Raw genomic sequence first — 17,262 nt, 5'->3', positions numbered from 1 at the left:
TTAATATCTATCAATTTATTGTTTATAGAAAACCTTTCATTTTAATCTGTGTTATAAAATATCTTTATTATGCTTTCATGTCTACCAGTTTTAAACAGTAATTTATACATCTGTCTATTATCTAATCTAAAGTGCACTTCATACATGTTTAATAGTGCCTTTTGAAAGGCACTTGATATAAAATTGTATTTCTGTTACAAATTATTTTGATATTGTTCTGTTAATTCACATCTAGAGTACTGTGTCTACATATTAGATAGATATAGGGGGCATTTTTCTATAGTATAGTACTGAGACAGATAGATAGGAAAGGCATTATATAATCAATAGATATGAAAGGAAATACATAATAGTAATAGATAGATATAAGGCACTGTATCTATAATAATAAAAGGCAAAGCCCTCACTGACTGACTGACTGACTCACTGACTCACTCATCACTAATTCTCCAACTTCCCGTGTAGGTGGAAGGCTGAAATTTGGCAGGCTCATTCCTTACAGCTTACTTACAAAAGTTAGGCAGGTTTCATTTCGAAATTCAAAGCGTAATGGTCATAACTGGAACATATTTTTTGTCCATACACTGTAATGGAGGAGGCGGAGTCATGTATCGCGTCATCACGCCTCCTACGTAATCACGTGAACTAAAAACAAGGAAGAGATTTACAGCACGAGTCACACGCGGGAACGAAGGTAAATGACGTTAATTTTTGACTGTCTTTTAATACTGTGTAAGCATACATATTAACACATGTGCAATTAAACGTGTGCATTTACGGGGTGATTTCTCAGGCTTAAAAGCTCGCCTTTTACTAAAAAGGTAAATGCAAAACTATTTTCAATCAGTTTATTGAAACGCTCCCATTAAGGATTGCAATAACATATTCGCAAGATAAAAGAACGAAGTAGGGGGAAATGGAGGAAGAGACGCGAACAGCTAAGAGCAAAAAATTAATTAAACAATTGAGAACGGAGCGAGTTAAGCATACAAGCATGTTCATAAGGGAAAGAAAGCACGGTGTAAAACGTAAGTTTAAATTAAGTTTATAGAAACGCTCCCGCTGCGGATTGCAATAACATATTCGCCAGATAAAAGTTTAATGAGAACACACGAGGTATAAATGAACCACACGCCGTGGCGCAACGTTAGGGGCAACAGTTTCAACCATTCTATGATCTGCTTCTCGCAACTGAAAGACGGCACATGGCGGATGTTAGCCGACTTGCTGACCGCGACGTTAGGGGCTTCAAGTATGGCGCTGACGCCACATCTCAGTGCCAACACTTTGCAGACTGTACTTCAAAGACACGCCCTCCTCACTGGATACTTAAAAACACCAATCAAACTAACGATGACATCAAGTATTACCCAATCAAAAGTAGGAAAGGAGGCATCTTCATAAAATGCGTGTGGGATGATTTGCATGAGACGCTGCTTTAAAAAAAAAATGATAAAAAAAATACGGGATAAATCCCGTCCAGTATTGATTCAAAACGGGACGCGCAATTTCATTCTGAAACGCGGCACGATTCCGTATTTTAAAGGACGGGTGGCAACCCTACAGTGCCAGGTAACCACCCATACAATCACATTGTGATTCAGACTAGGAATGCAATGAATGTAATTACCCCGATCTACATACAAGGCGAAAGTCTTGCAACATTCAAAGATGATGGTTTGGGATAAGTACACCATACAACATAAAAGAGCTTATGAAGCCTTGAACCGAAAAAAGCAAGATCTCAGAGATCGTAAAAAAAAAAATAGGAGGTAATGTCGTTTTACTCGCTGTAGATTTTAGTCAAACATTACCAGTTATTCCATGAGGGAGACCAGCAGATCAACTCAACGCGTGTTTAAAATCCATGCTTCTCCCACGCTCGGTTATACAGTGGTGTGAAAAACTATTTGCCCCCTTCCTGATTTCTTATTCTTTTGCATGTTTGTCACACAAAATGTTTCTGATCATCAAACACATTTAACCATTAGTCAAATATAACACAAGTAAACACAAAATGCAGTTTGTAAATGGTGGGTTTTATTATTTAGGGAGAAAAAAAAATCCAAACCTACATGGCCCTGTGTGAAAAAGTAATTGCCCCCTGAACCTAATAACTGGTTGGGCCACCCTTAGTAGCAGTAACTGCAATCAAGCGTTTGCGATAACTTGCAATGAGTCTTTTACAGCGCTCTGAAGGAATTTTGGCCCACTCATCTTTGCAAAATTGTTGTAATTCAGCTTTATTTGAGGGTTTTCTAGCATGAACCGCCTTTTTAAGGTCATGCCATAGCATCTCAATTGGATTCAGGTCAGGACTTTGACTAGGCCACTCCAAAGTCTTCATTTTGTTTTTCTTCAGCCATTCAGAGGTGGATTTGCTGGTGTGTTTTGGGTCATTGTCCTGTTGCAGCACCCAAGATCGCTTCAGCTTGAGTTGACGAACAGATGGCCGGACATTCTCCTTCAGGATTTTTTGGTAGACAGTAGAATTCATGGTTCCATCTATCACAGCAAGCCTTCCAGGTCCTGAAGCAGCAAAACAACCCCAGACCATCACACTACCACCACCATATTTTACTGTTGGTATGATGTTCTTTTTCTGAAATGCTGTGTTCCTTTTACGCCAGATGTAACGGGACATTTGCCTTCCAAAAAGTTCAACTTTTGACTCATCAGTCCACAAGGTATTTTCCCAAAAGTCTTGGCAATCATTGAGATGTTTCTTAGCAAAATTGAGACGAGCCCTAATGTTCTTTTTGCTTAACAGTGGTTTGCGTCTTGGAAATCTGCCATGCAGGCCGTTTTTGCCCAGTCTCTTTCTTATGGTGGAGTCGTGAACACTGACCTTAATTGAGGCAAGTGAGGCCTGCAGTTCTTTAGACGTTGTCCTGGGGTCTTTTGTGACCTCTCGGATGAGTCGTCTCTGCGCTCTTGGGGTAATTTTGGTCGGCCGGCCACTCCTGGGAAGGTTCACCACTGTTCCATGTTTTTGCCATTTGTGGATAATGGCTCTCACTGTGGTTCGCTGGAGTCCCAAAGCTTTAGAAATGGCTTTATAACCTTTACCAGACTGATAGATCTCAATTACTTCTGTTCTCATTTGTTCCTGAATTTCTTTGGATCTTGGCATGATGTCTAGCTTTTGAGGTGCTTTTGGTCTACTTCTCTGTGTCAGGCAGCTCCTATTTAAGTGATTTCTTGATTGAAACAGGTGTGGCAGTAATCAGGCCTGGGGGTGGCTACGGAAATTGAACTCAGGTGTGATACACCACAGTTAGGTTATTTTTTAACAAGGGGGCAATTACTTTTTCACACAGGGCCATGTAGGTTTGGATTTTTTTTCTCCCTAAATAATAAAAACCATCATTTAAAAACTGCATTTTGTGTTTACTTGTGTTATATTTGACTAATGGTTAAATGTGTTTGATGATCAGAAACATTTTGTGTGACAAACATGCAAAAGAATAAGAAATCAGGAAGGGGGCAAATAGTTTTTCACACCACTGTATGTCGCGTGTTCTCGGGTAGGTGCACCAAAAAATGTATACATTTAAGCATGTAATGGGCAAACAAAAAATGAGGTATACCCGAAGGCACTGCAGTAGTACTTAATGTAACTTTACTTCTTAAATGTTAATGTTTTACTGTTTAATAATTTATACGCTTCTTATATGTTGTTCAAATTCTTTTATCAAAATACCACTGACAGCGCAATGCATGATAACATGGAGTGAATACACCATACGCATCCGCCCACGGCTGCCCTGCTGTGCGCAGATAGGAGTTGATTCTACAATAAAATAAAATAAAGATAAAAAGACTAAAACAATCATCACCCATAAAGCGGATAGTAGACGTGACGTACTATATGTGTACCACATTTCAAGTGTATAGGTGAAACGGTTTGCGAGCTACAGGTCATTTAAAATCCTGGACAGACACACAAATTGCCACTGTAGCAAATTACAGAAGAAGATTTTACTGTTTAATAATTTATATTTATATGAAATGTGCTTCTTATATATTACTTCATATTCTCATATGATAATGATGTTAATGTTTATATTGATTTCTGTGTTATTAAAACTGCATGTATGTGTGTATATGTATATATATATATATATATATATATATATATATATATATATATATATATACTAGCAAAATACCCGCGCTGCGCAGCGGAGAAGTAGTGTGTTAAAGAGGTTATGAAAAAAAAAGGAAACATTTTAAAAATAACGTAACATGATTGTCAATGAAAGCCCGTTTCACTCAGTAAGTCTTATGTGTGTGTTTATGTATGTGTGTATATATATGTAGATGTGTATATGTAGATATGTATATATATGTATATGTATATAAATGTTTATGTGTGTGTGTATATATATATATATATATATATATATATATAAAAGACAGCAACAGTTATAACAATGACAACACAATTACATTGACAATCATGTTACGTTATTTTTAAAATGTTTCCTTTTTTTTCATAACCTCTTTAACACACTACTTCTCCGCTGCGAAGCGCGGGTATTTTGCTAGTAACAGATAAATAGGAAAGGCAGCACATTATAGTAATAGACAGAAAGATAGGAAGGGCAATAGATAATAGTAGTAGATAGAAAAGGCACTATATAAGACAGTTAATTAGACAGAGATGTGAAAGGCGCTATATAACAGATAGTTAGATTAGTCTATTATGCAGTGGCATCCCTATCCATCTGTCATATGCTGCCTTTGTTTTTTATTATAAAGTGCCTTTCACATCTCTTTGTCTAATTAACTGTCTTATATAGCGCCTTTCCTATCTACTCCACACTTGACATGGAGGTTTGATTTATGTTTTATATGACAACATGTGACACATGTATTAACTTCTCTCAGCTTCTAAATCTCCAGTATCTATTTTACACTTTTCATATCTATAGATGTATCTGTTTATATGGTGCCTTTCATTTTAATCTATCTATTGTACGCAGCACTTTTCATTTCTATAGATTTCTATTTTATATAGTGCCTTTGTTTTTTCTGTTATATAGCACCTTTCACATGTATTGTTCTTTCTACCTTGCTATCTATTTACTGTTAGAACTTATGAAATGTTCTGTCTCTCTCTCTCCCATACTGTACCTGTCATATCTATCTGCCTACTATATGGTGCCTTTCCTTTCTGTTTCTTGTATATACTGCTTTTCATATTCATATTCTATTTTTTTATATAATGCCTTTCTTTTTTTAATATATTTTAATTTTTTGAATTTTATAAAATCAAATAACACTCCATACACATAACTCGAGTTTCGAAACAAATCAACCCCACCCCTGAGAAAGAGAGCTGGGCCAGCAGAGTAAGACTTTATGCTAGTAAAGACAAATGAACAGATAAAATAATAAATTAATAAAGATAAATGGAGTGAAAGAGGGGAGAGAATATATATATATATAATGCCTTTCTAATCTATTGCTCTGTTTATCAAGCCATGGCCTCTGTGGCACAACATACCTTCTGTCCTGCCCTGGATGCTCCTTAATGATCTCAAATGTCATTCCATGTAGCGCCTTTCTGCAGTGCCATCACCATCCTAAAATGCTTTAAATGCTCAGTCACTGTCCGCATTGGGCCCTGAGAAGCAGTCATCAGTCCAAGATGGGATTTGTATCTTATATGTAGGATTCATGGCTGTTCATATCTACGGTATAGCGCCCTGCACACACACAGGCACACGCTGTTCTTTCTGCCGTATATTTACAGCTTTTCAAATGTGAGGCCAAAGGATGAGTTTAAGGTTCAAGTCCCACTTGCTTCTCTGTTGTTCACTTTCTTGGTTTGCCCACCCTTAGCTAGCGGACCAGTCGGCCACCGTGTGCTTCTTGCTGGTCACATCCACGAGTGTTGACCTTTGGCCTTTCTCTTTGTTATCAGCATGCTTACATAAAATTGAGCAGAGAGATTGCTGGCCGCTACTTTGGTTTGTTTTTAATAAGAAAACTTTCAGCTGAAAAGACTGACTGAGGGGCCAGTGGTTGGTCAATGCTGAAGGCTGAATGGCCATCCCACCAGGCCTCCATCATGCAGCACCTTATTCACCAAGCATATGACATGTGAGACCACCCCGATGACACAGCAGGCTGTCTGTCTTTGGTTTAGTTGAACCCGAACTCAATGGCATACATCATATCTGAACTTGCCACCCCATTCACCACCTTAAAGCTCTAAGAGGGGCTCTTTAAGAGGAGAGCAGAAAAACTCTTACTTGGATAGGGCCAGGCCATGCTGGGCTAGTTCTTCATTTAGATCACCCAAAAAGATGCCAGCCTCCACCGTCACCTGCCGCTTCTCTGCATCAACCTGCCACAAAAAAAAAGAAAGAATTGTCCTCCTAATTACTGTCCATGGAAGGAGAGCCCGAGCCCCATCTACAATGTCTGTCTCAAGAGTGGGCTGCAGACTGTTGTCCGGGGGGCAGGTGAACACGGGCGGGTGCTTTACCTCTAAAATCCTGTTCATCTTGTCCAGTTGAATCATGAAGTCTCCGGTACATGCGATGTCTGAGGGCGAGTGGCCTCCCCCAATGACCTTCACCCTCTTCCCCCTCTGGCGGGCCAAGTCAAGAATCTGAGAGAAAATGGATGAGAAAAACAAGAGAGTGAATGTCCATTGGATGTGTGGACCTTCTTGGCCTCTCATAGGACTGGCAACAGGGTGGGGTGGGGGGCATCTGAAATTCAGAAGGGGGCAGAGCAAGTGGAAATTTACTTTGATCTACTCTCTGTATATAAAATCCTAAGCCTGAAAGTGCACCGATTTTATGTCACGTTTTTTTCACACTTTAAATCAGGCTTATTTTAAAACGTGCATATACACGTTTAGTATCATTCTTTTCAGAATTTATCGAACTTAAATGTGATGTTGTTATATCTTCAGATTCTCATTCCGTTTTTAAATTATAAACTAAAAAATATCAAGAACTCACGTCCCGCAAGATGAGACTTTGTGCAGAGAGATTTAACCACGGAAATAAAATACAAAGAGTAGATGACACAGACAGCTGCTGTGCAGGCTTTTAAATGTTCAAACACGTTCTATGAATCGCACTGCCGTTTGAACACTCGCTGGCTCTTGCATCTCACATGTAAAGAGCTCACTGCTCTTTGCAAAGAGAAAATTCCGGGCTTATCGAGTCCTATGGAAGGAGCTCAAGAAAACGGACTTGTCTGTGCAAAACAACATGCAACACGCCACCAGGACAAGTGACCAGAAACAGCAGGCCTCCACATAGAGGTGTGCGTTGTGGCACATTACAAACATTTGTAGAGATAAAACGTGTTGCATTTTTCATTCCAACAGATGGCACATCACAAACATTAACACTGCTTTTAATATTCCAATACCAAATGGAATATAAAGGATACAAACGCATTGTATTTGTCATTCTAACAGGTGGTGCACCACACATTTATATAACGCAGTAGAAACAGCAGACCCTGAATGAAACAAACTATGGTGTTTATAGATACACGTCAAAGGCTCTACACGCACACACACACACACACACACCACTACTTTATATATGTGTTACGGCCAAAACCCGAAGTTAGTCCAGTTCCTGCTGGCATACTTTCACACCAGAGTTTTATTTAATTAATTAAAAATTCTATGTCAGTTTCAACATGTGGGGTGGGCCCCCCTAGGGGGGTGCGAAGATGTGAAAAAAAGAAAACAAGAATCGAAAAATATGAAAAATACATCTATTGAAACCAAAACTAATTAACTTAAACTACATTCTGACACTAGAAAAATAAATATAGAGTTACATAAATGTCCATAAAGGTTAAATAGGTATAATAAAATATGCATTAATTAAAAACGAACAAATTGGTATTAGTGGGCTCCTTTCAAAAAAATGTTAGGGGGGCGCGATTAAAACTGTTATGAGAACTCGGGTTGCAAATACTTAACGGTTGAGAAACGCAGGCCTATGTTATTAATAACCTCTGCTCACAAACATAGTAGTCACTTTGTATCTTTGACTTTCTCCTACACACACCCACCTTAAGAGGCTTCAACAGCCTCATCATAACAAACTGGAGCAACTCAGACCTGAAAGAAAACAGGCAGGGGGCGGGGCCACGTGTGGAGGGACGGCACAAACAGTCTGGCACACATTTATCTGAAGGACTGACTGTCTATCATATAGTGTCTTTCATGATCATTCACGGGTAGCAATTCAAATAAACGAGAATCATGGGAGTAACTTGTTTGGTAAGGATTCAGCCTGAGGATCGTATGAACAAGAAGAGTGCGACTCGTTGGTTCAATTTTGAAAATCCAACGAATGGGTAAAGTCTTGGCTCGCTTGCAGGAAATGATTAAGGTCGAGAATCAAATCAATGGGAGCAGTAACACTCATGTGCAGTAATGACTCAATCTGAGAACTCGACGAATAAGAGTCATGTGACCAATTTGGGGGGTAACGATTCGGTTTGAAAATGCAATGAATGGGAACAGTGCGACTCCCTTGTTGGGAAATGATTCAGAATGAGAGTCAAATCGGGAGACTTGTTTACAGGCAATAATTCAGTGTGAGAATTCAATAAATGGGAACATTTCTTGTATTAGGAATTTGTTATTTTTCTCACACCCCTTGGGGTCAGAGCCCCCGGAGCAATTTCAGGGTAACGGCCTTCCTCAAGGGCCCAGGAGATTAGATTCTGAATGGGAACAGTGCGACTCCCTTGTTGGGAATGATTCAGTTTGCGAGTCAAATGAATGAGAATCGGGCGACTTTGTTTGCAGGCAATGATTCAGTTCAAGAAACACAAGAATGGGAATAATGTGACGTGTTTGCGGGTAATGATTCAGATTGACAAATACAAGGATCAAAAACTGTTTGACTGAGTTGTTGGTAATGAATCAGGTTAAGAATCCAATGAATGGGAACAGTCCGACTCATTTTCGGGTAAAGTTTCTGTTTGAGAATAAGATGAACGAGAATCGTGTGAAGGATTTGTTGGTAATTACTGAGTCTGAAAATCCAATGACTGGGAACAGTCTGACTAGAGTTGGTCATCTGGCCTAACTGAATAACCAGGTAAGATGGCCTGTGATCAGGGAGGTGACCGAGACCCCAACGGCCCCTCTAGTAGAGCATCGAGAGTCCTCTGCTGAGAGGGAAGGAGAAACATCTAAGCAGCACTCCATTTACAGTAGAGAGGAGCCAGATGGACGCCATTCCTGAGTAAAAGGCATCCGGCAGTTTAAAGAACTCTGGGACTACGAGTGAAGATTCTCTGATCTGAGGAGACAAACTCCAAGCACTAAGGAGATTGTGGGTTTGCTTCCCAGGTCCTCATTGCGTGGCGAGAGCTTTGAGTCGTGAGAAGAGCACTAAATAAATGTAAAGAATTATTATTATGTGCATCACATGAAGACCAGGAACTGCTCATCACCTTCCTAATAACATCCCCGTGATGAAGTATGCCAGTGGTCACAACCGAGGGAAGGATGAATGCAGCCAAATTCAGAGAGGTCCTAACCTGTGGGGTGGTCTGCCTGCTAGTATAAGAGATGTCCCTTCGGTCTCAGGCTGAAGACTCACGACACCCTGACTAGAGCTGCTGATTAACTGTACAGACTGTCATTAGCACTGAAACATAAGTAACACTCCATCCATTATCCAACCCGCTATATCCTAACTACAGGGTCTCGGGGGGGTCTGCTGGAGCTAATCCCAGCCAACACAGGGCGCGAGGCAGGAAACAAACCCCAGGCAGGGCGCCAGCCCACCGCAGGGCATAAGTAACAATTATAGTTATAATTTTTACTAACCCTCACGTATTCTGTTTCTCTTCCCTGTACTCTAAGGTGGCACTTGGTGACACGGCCCACCTGCCAAATTGTTTTGCCTGCCTAAAGTAAAGTCATCCCTGATGGAGGATCGCAGGAATCGTGGAGTAGAGGGGTCCTTTCATCGGATTAGCTGGCCCAGTACTGACTCAGCTGTGGGACGGCCAATGGGGGAGGCAGCTTGATGGCCGAGGTCTCCAGGACTCTAAACAAATCCAAATCTTATTATGGGATATCATCTCCTGTTGAATTCTGCTATGCACTTGTAATATTTCTATTGTATTGAGGATGACTTGTGTTCTGTTCTCTCTATTGTATTGTATTGACCGCCTTTTCTTTTTGACGCCCACTGCACACCCAGCCTACCTGGAAAGGGGTCTCTCTTTGAAGTGCCTTTCTTGAAGTGTCTTCCATTTTTTCCCTACTAGGGATTATTTTCTTTTTTGGGAGCTTTTCAATTGTCTTCTTAGAGAGTCAAGTCAGGTGGGCCTGTTAAAGCCCATTGCGGCCCTTCTTGTGTGATTTTGGGCTCTACAAACATGTATTGTATTGTCCTTGAGGAAAACCTGCTCCACCTCAGACTGGGGCGACAGTTCAATGACACGAAGCACACGGCCAAGACAACCCCGGAGTGGCGTCAGGACAAGTGTCCGACTGTCCTAGTGTGACTCAGACTTCAACCCCGTAGTACATGATGTGTGAAGAGACCTGAAGATGGTCGCTTACAGAGGCTTCCCATCCAAGCTAATAAAGTTTGGGAGGATCTGCCAGGAAGAATGGGATCAACTGGTCAAATCCTGGTGTGCAAAGCTTGTAGAGACCTGTCTTGAAGTTGGAATTTAAGCCAAAGTAGTTTCTATATGCTACTTGCATCTTTGTGGAGTTTTCGTTGGGCGGTCCAAGCACTATCTACTATTAATTTAACTTAACCTTCCCATCCAGGACCGACCAAAGAAAAGTCCACAATGAGGCAAAGAGGTGGTGCTGACTCCACACAGACAACGACGGGCCAGAAAATCCATGAGGCAGTGGCGCTAAGCACTGTGCCAGCCGGCCCCCGACTGCAAACATGATGTCATAAAGTACGCACTATGAAAGGCGACCTTACAAAGGTTACATATCAGGGGTGACCCCTGCATTCACTGTGCAGATGTAAAGGCGCTATACTGTGCATGAGCACAAAGCACAAGGCTGTGGCATGAGGTGGAGAGGCAGCCACCACCGCGCAGCACCCTTCAAATCAAGCAGCGAATGAACGAGCCAAAGGAGAATTTGAAATGGAACCGTGAAAGAGTGAAACGAGTCGGCTGAAGGGATTCCGCCCCGACTTTCATTGCCTCTGTCGCTTTCCATGACAAACAGTTGTCGTCTGCGCTCCTGCATGTCAGCAGTCACATAGACAGAGGAAGACATTCGTTATAAGAAAGGCACTGAAACACAATTAAATACTGGAGCCATGCCAGCCTGTTCAAGATGACAGATCACAAAACACAGCTGCACTGAAGCAGATGAGCCGCGGGAATAAGCGAAGCATCCATCACGGCAGGAGGGACAGACGAGAGGGAGCGCTGGAGCTCCTCCGGGATTCATCATCCCTGTCAGCGAATGGCTCTCCGTGTCATGTCAGATTTATAGACGGACAAGGTCAGAGTAGGGGGGGGGATTAGAAACCAAAGATAAGACCCCTCCATAAAGCCGCTCTCCAGTGGACAGCCCGGCCTCCACCGTGGGACAGGACACATCCCGGCCATCAAAACGACAGCCACGGTCATGTCTGCCTTCACGTCAGCGGACAGGCGGCTCAAGTGGGCATCTCTGGAATGACCGGAAAGACACAGCGAGCGTTAGCTACCATGGGTAAGAACGACAGACGGTGCCAGTGGGCAACCAGAGGGGAAGGCGCCAGAAGAAATAAAGACAAACATGTCAATAGAAAGGACCGGCTCCTTGAGTTTGACAAGTGGGGTTAGACAGGTGGCATCTGGACAGCGGCGCAAATCAGTTTTAGGGACAGTGTCAGTTCAGCTTGAGAGAAAGAAAGAAAGAAAGAAAGAAAGAAAGAAAGAAAGAAAGAAAGAAAGAAAGGGTTACAATTACATTATTTGTATGTATTATCACAGTAAAATAAGCTACATATGATATAAAGAAGGAAAGGAATGCATTGTTACAATCATTTATTACAATAGTTATAAGCATGTGTGATTACAATAAAAGGTGCTATATGTAGAAGATAGAAATGATGATAGGCACTATATAATAATATATAGATAGACATGAAAGGCACTGTATAAAAATCTATCATTTATAGACACATATACATGAAAAGCACCATATTAAAGAAAGAAAGAAAGAAAGAAAGAAAGAAAGAAAGAAAGAAAGAAAGAAAGAAACATGTAACTTGTTTAAAGATAAAAAACAAGCCTTTGCTTCTGTGACTAAAACGAAAAGTCTTATATACAAAATAAAGAAGGAAATAAAGGGATTGTATATAAAGTATGAACGTTTCATGTTATAAAGTAAAATTTTCAATAAAACTGGACACAAAATAAAAGGCGTTACATGAAAGTGCCAAGAAAAGAATATTTCCAGGCAGTTGGACGCAGTTCCCTGTGAAGGACTTTTTGATTTATGTTGCCATTATCTTTATGTCCCAAGCAATGAGCTTGATTAGCAGCAGTGGCCTCTCCGCATGTAGGGAGAGTGAGTCACTTCTACTCATTACCAGCAGATGGCGCTGTTCGGCAGCATTTAAACACAGGACTAGACCAGCCTCAGTAGACGTGCAGTAACTTAACGTATTGTTATTTATAGCAATCTGAAATTAGCAATTATAACCTTTTTTTTCAATTTTTTATCCATGATATTTTTAATGCAGTTTCTTATCTAGAATTTGTTTTTGGAGTAGGTAATAATCTTTGTGTCTGGCACTCCAGGTTGCTTGCAATGCTTTGTCCCTTCTGAAAGCATTGCTTTCTCACAGGCCCCACCCCTTCGTCTCTCTTTCTCTATCTGACTCCTCCTTTTTCTGCACCATCTCTCTCTCTCTCAAACTCTCTCCCAGGCTCCTCCCATCTCACTCTAATAAGCTTTACCCCTTCTAACCACCCCCTCTCTTTCTCTCTCAGGCTCCACCCCTTCAGTCTCTCTCTCTCTCTCTTTCTCATCCCCTTCTGACAGAATCCCTTTATCCCAAGGCCCCACTTCTTCTGACAATATCTCTTCATCTCTCTCAGGCTCCACACTTCTGCCTCATCTTTAAAGCTCCACCCCTTCTGACAGCATCTCCCTCTCTCTCCCAGGCTCCTCTGTTTTTGCACCATTTCACTCTACTAAGCTTCACCACTTCTTACCCCGCCCTTCTGTAAGGCTCCACCCTTTTTAACAATATCTCTCTCAGAATCCACCCCTTGTGACAGCATCTTCCTCTCTCTCCCAGGTTCCTCACTTTTTGCACCATCTCACTCTATTAATAATAATTCATTCCATTTATATAGCGCTTTTCTCAGTACTCAAAGCGCTATCCACACAGGGAGGAACCAGGAAGCGAACCCACAATCTTCCACAGTCTCCTTACTACAAAGCAGCAGCACTACCACTGCGCCACCTGTGACGATTTATTTCATTTATTAAGCTTCACTCCTTCTTATCCCCCCCTTCTCCAAGGCACAACTCCTTCTTCAGTGTCTCTCTCCCCCTCTTCCATACTCCCACCTCTTTGGACTGTGTCTCTCTGTCTCTTTCTTTCAGGCTCCTCCCTTTCTGACAACCCCACTCTCCTTCAGACTCCACCCCTTCTTCAGTCTCTCTCTCTCTTGCTCGCTCCCACAGGCCCCCCCATGACCTCATCAGAATCTTCATTCCTGAAACTCCACGGTCAGGCAGGATTGAAAACCAATGACTAGATGGATCTCCCAAGAAATGCCTCATTTAGCAGCAGCTTTCATTTTCTCATGCCAGCCTTCTCCTGGACGGCCATGTCTCTTAATGAGACTATTTAACTTTCAAGTCAGACACGTTTATGTAATGAGAACACCACCACGGTTTGTGATAACATCCAGACATAATTATTTTTTTCCATGTCAGGACCAAGTGGAGGGTCCAGGATATGCCAGCAGTGCCATGTGAAAGGCAGGAAGGAGCCAAGTCTGGATGAGATGTCAGTCCTTCTTAGGGCACACACAGACACAGCCATTGGGCCAGCTTTGTGTCACCAATGAAAGAATCACAGCGACCTTTGGATTGGAAAAGGGAAAAATGGAAAAATCCAGACAAAGTACACACGGTTGCAGGAAGAGTACGTGAAGAGGACACACAAAGTGACCGAGCTGGAGCTGAAAAGAAGGTCCCTGCACATTGGCACCAATTTCTGACACTGCATTTAAATTTTCATTTCAAGCTCATTCAAGTAGGCAGAGCTTAGACCATCAGCAGTGGGCACATGGAAGAGATGCCAGTCCATCACAGGACACAATCCTGTGTGCACCTACAATTTGCTCTTTTACGGAACTGGACTCCACATCTTTTATGATATAAAAAACTAATAAAAAGCCAGTGTGGGATTGAACTCGGGTCTCGAATGCCATCTGACACTGGCACATACAGCGCCTTCAGTAAGCAATCGTCTCTTCTTACACTTGTCCTTATCTTGCAGCCTTCTGCTAAGATCCTTATGTTCATTGTGTCAATCATCAAGCAACACTCAATACTCCAGAATGACAAACTTTTAGAAGTGTGTGAAAAATCTGCTATATAAATATATAAAATCCAATGTTTGTCTGTCCGCTTTTCACGATTTCGATCAGGTGTTTTCTAGAATTTGCTTGAACATTCCAGTTTGCAATTTCTCTCATCACGCTAAGCATCAGAGTTCGCTTGCAGTACTGATTTATTTGCGCGAATCTGAGAGAAACACGCAGCGGGATGAGGGGTGGGGGACGTGGGCATAGCCCTCCTCATTCACGTGCCAGCCTCTGTTCGAGTCGCTCTGCCTCGCACCACTTGTTGGAGCGCACCTTTCCTCTGCTTAGCTAGCAACACCTGTTTGTTCAGCTTGAGATTGTTAAGGAGTAACGTTTGACGTTTTTGAGAGAGAGATCAGAGCTACGTGTTTTAGAGGGTAGCTGCTGATTGGCAGAGATATCACGGCCAGCTGCTCTTCTCCCCAGGCGGGGGACACTCTCCCGTCCAAGCTGAACACGATCAGACACAGTGCCAGCGCTCGACATTGGAGCGTACCCACCTTCCACTTGGCCAGAATTACATTGTTTTAATTTTTTTTATTGATTCTTAAAGTTTGTCCCGTTTCTCTACTACATGGGCGAAGCCACTGGGGGGACAGCTAATTTATCCATCCATCCATCCATTTTCCAACCCGCTATATCCTTAACTACAGGGTCACGGGGGTCTGCTGGAGCCAATCCCAGCCAACACAGGGCCCAAGGCAGGAAACAAAACCCGGGCAGGGCGCCAGCCCACCGCAGGGCACAGCTAATTTATTCTAAGTAAAAAATGGAAATATCCCATGGACACAGGTGTGTAGCCCCTTTATTTACTCAGTACGTAGTTCAAGCCACTTTGTCAGCCATGGAGTCTTCTTGGGTTTGCAAACCGGGACTTTCTGTCCTCTTCAGATCCTCTCAAGTTCAGTCTGGTTGGATGGAGACCATCGGTGGGCAGCAGCTACTGACAGGTCTATCCAGAGATACTCGATTGGTTCAAGTCCAGGCTTCCACTGGGCCACTCAAGAACATTGACAGTGATGAGAGTTGTCCTTAAGTCACTCCTGTGTTGTCTTTGTGACCCGTCAGCTCCGTGTGAGGTGCACAGCTCTCTGAGCCGATTATCACTAAGCACATCTGCCTACTTTTCTCCACTCAGTTTTTATCTTAACCCTGACTAGTCTCCCAGCGCCCCCTCAACGTGATCATGAGCAGGTGATGGTCTTGTGCTGGAAGGTGAACCATCAGCCCAGAGTGTGATCTCATATATCGGATGTCTCTGCACTTTACTCCACTGAGCTTTCTCTCAGCCCTGTCCTTCATGCCGCCACCACCATGCTTCATCATTGGAATGGCACTGCACAGGGGATGAGTGAGGACTTCTTTCCTCCAGATGTGACGCCAATCTTAGTTTCACAAGACCAGAAAATCTTGTTTCTCACAGTTCGAGAGTTTCTGCAGACTCCATGTGAGCTTCCATGTGTCTCTGACTGTCTGGCGACTCTGCTGGCTGTCATTCTGGAAGTTTCTCTCATCTCTACAACTCTGAAAATCAACCACAGTGACCCCCAGATTCTTCTCCCACCATTACTCATTTGGGCCAGCTTTTGGAACAGTTGTAGTTGTTTCAAACTTCTTCCATTTAAGAATTATGGAGTTCACTGCATTTTTCACCACCATCAATACTTCAACCTTCTCCAGATCCGTGCACTGACAGTGCAATTCCTTTGACCAGGTGGTTTGATCCTTGGTCACCTGTAGGACCCTCTATAGACAGCTGTGAGTGTGCCTTTCTTTACCAGCCCACAGGTGGGCTTCAAACAAGGTCTAGAAACATCACGATGGCACACCTGAGCAAAAGGAAGACTTCTGTCAATGGAATAGTTCAGTTTTTAGCTTTGGCTCAGTTTCCCCCAATATCACTAATATCTTGTGTTTGCTTTGTCATTCTGGTGTATTGAGTGATCCTTGATGAGGGACAAAATGAGTTTAAACGACTTAAGCACAAGGCCTGAAGGGGTATGAAGACTTGCTGAGGGTTCTGCATCTCCAAACATTGACTGTGTCCAGCTTCGTGTCTACTCCTCCACAACCCTGAACTGGATTAGATGCATTTCAGAATGGACGGAATGGAGTTTACGGACCGACACCATTGTGTTCAGTCCATTTTTCTTTCTTAAGTAGCTCGTTTCTTGCACACCTCTAAGCAGCACCATCAGGGAGGAATCCTCTACCTTCGAAAGCTTTGGGATTTTGTATTTGCATGCTGACAAGACACTTTGAAGCTGTGTCGTCAACTAGGAGTCCCAAAACACATAAATCCTAATAAGTTCCAAAAACACTTTCACTTCCTTACACTGGCACCCAGGTAAGTTTAGGGCAGATTTCAAAATCCTCCTTTTAACATATAAAGCATTCAATGGTTGAGGTCCGGCTTACTTATCTGAACTTAACATGACTTACAAACCTCAGCGCACATTAAGATCTCAAGATGCCGGTCTGCTTATGATTTCAAGGATTAATAAAATAACAGTGGGAGGTCGAGCTTTTAGTTACAGGGCCCCTAAACTGTGGACTGGTCTGCCTGCTACTATAAGAGATGCCCCGTCACTCTCAGGCTGAAGACTCACAACTTCAGTTTAGCACACCCTGACTAGAGCTGCTGATTAATTCTGCAGACTCCATCTC

General features: G+C 42.4%; 1 protein-coding gene across 1 annotated transcript in view; it reads right to left on the bottom strand.

Moving 5' to 3' along the window:
- LOC114647645 (L-gulonolactone oxidase-like) overlaps positions 1 to 17,262 on the bottom strand; it is a 232,601-nt gene that overhangs the window by 197,881 nt on the left and 17,458 nt on the right. The window contains exons 3-4 of the mRNA XM_051925415.1: positions 6,500 to 6,625; positions 6,264 to 6,358 (exon numbers count right to left, since the gene is read on the bottom strand). Of these exons, the coding sequence (XP_051781375.1) occupies positions 6,264 to 6,358; positions 6,500 to 6,625 (221 nt within the window). The remainder of the gene's footprint in view (positions 1 to 6,263; positions 6,359 to 6,499; positions 6,626 to 17,262) is intronic.

This window comes from Erpetoichthys calabaricus, chromosome 3, assembly GCF_900747795.2.
Source record: "Erpetoichthys calabaricus chromosome 3, fErpCal1.3, whole genome shotgun sequence".
NCBI lineage: Eukaryota > Metazoa > Chordata > Cladistia > Polypteriformes > Polypteridae > Erpetoichthys > Erpetoichthys calabaricus.
The sequence above is the reverse complement of the archived record's forward strand: the minus strand, read 5'-3'. Positions and strand labels throughout refer to the sequence as shown.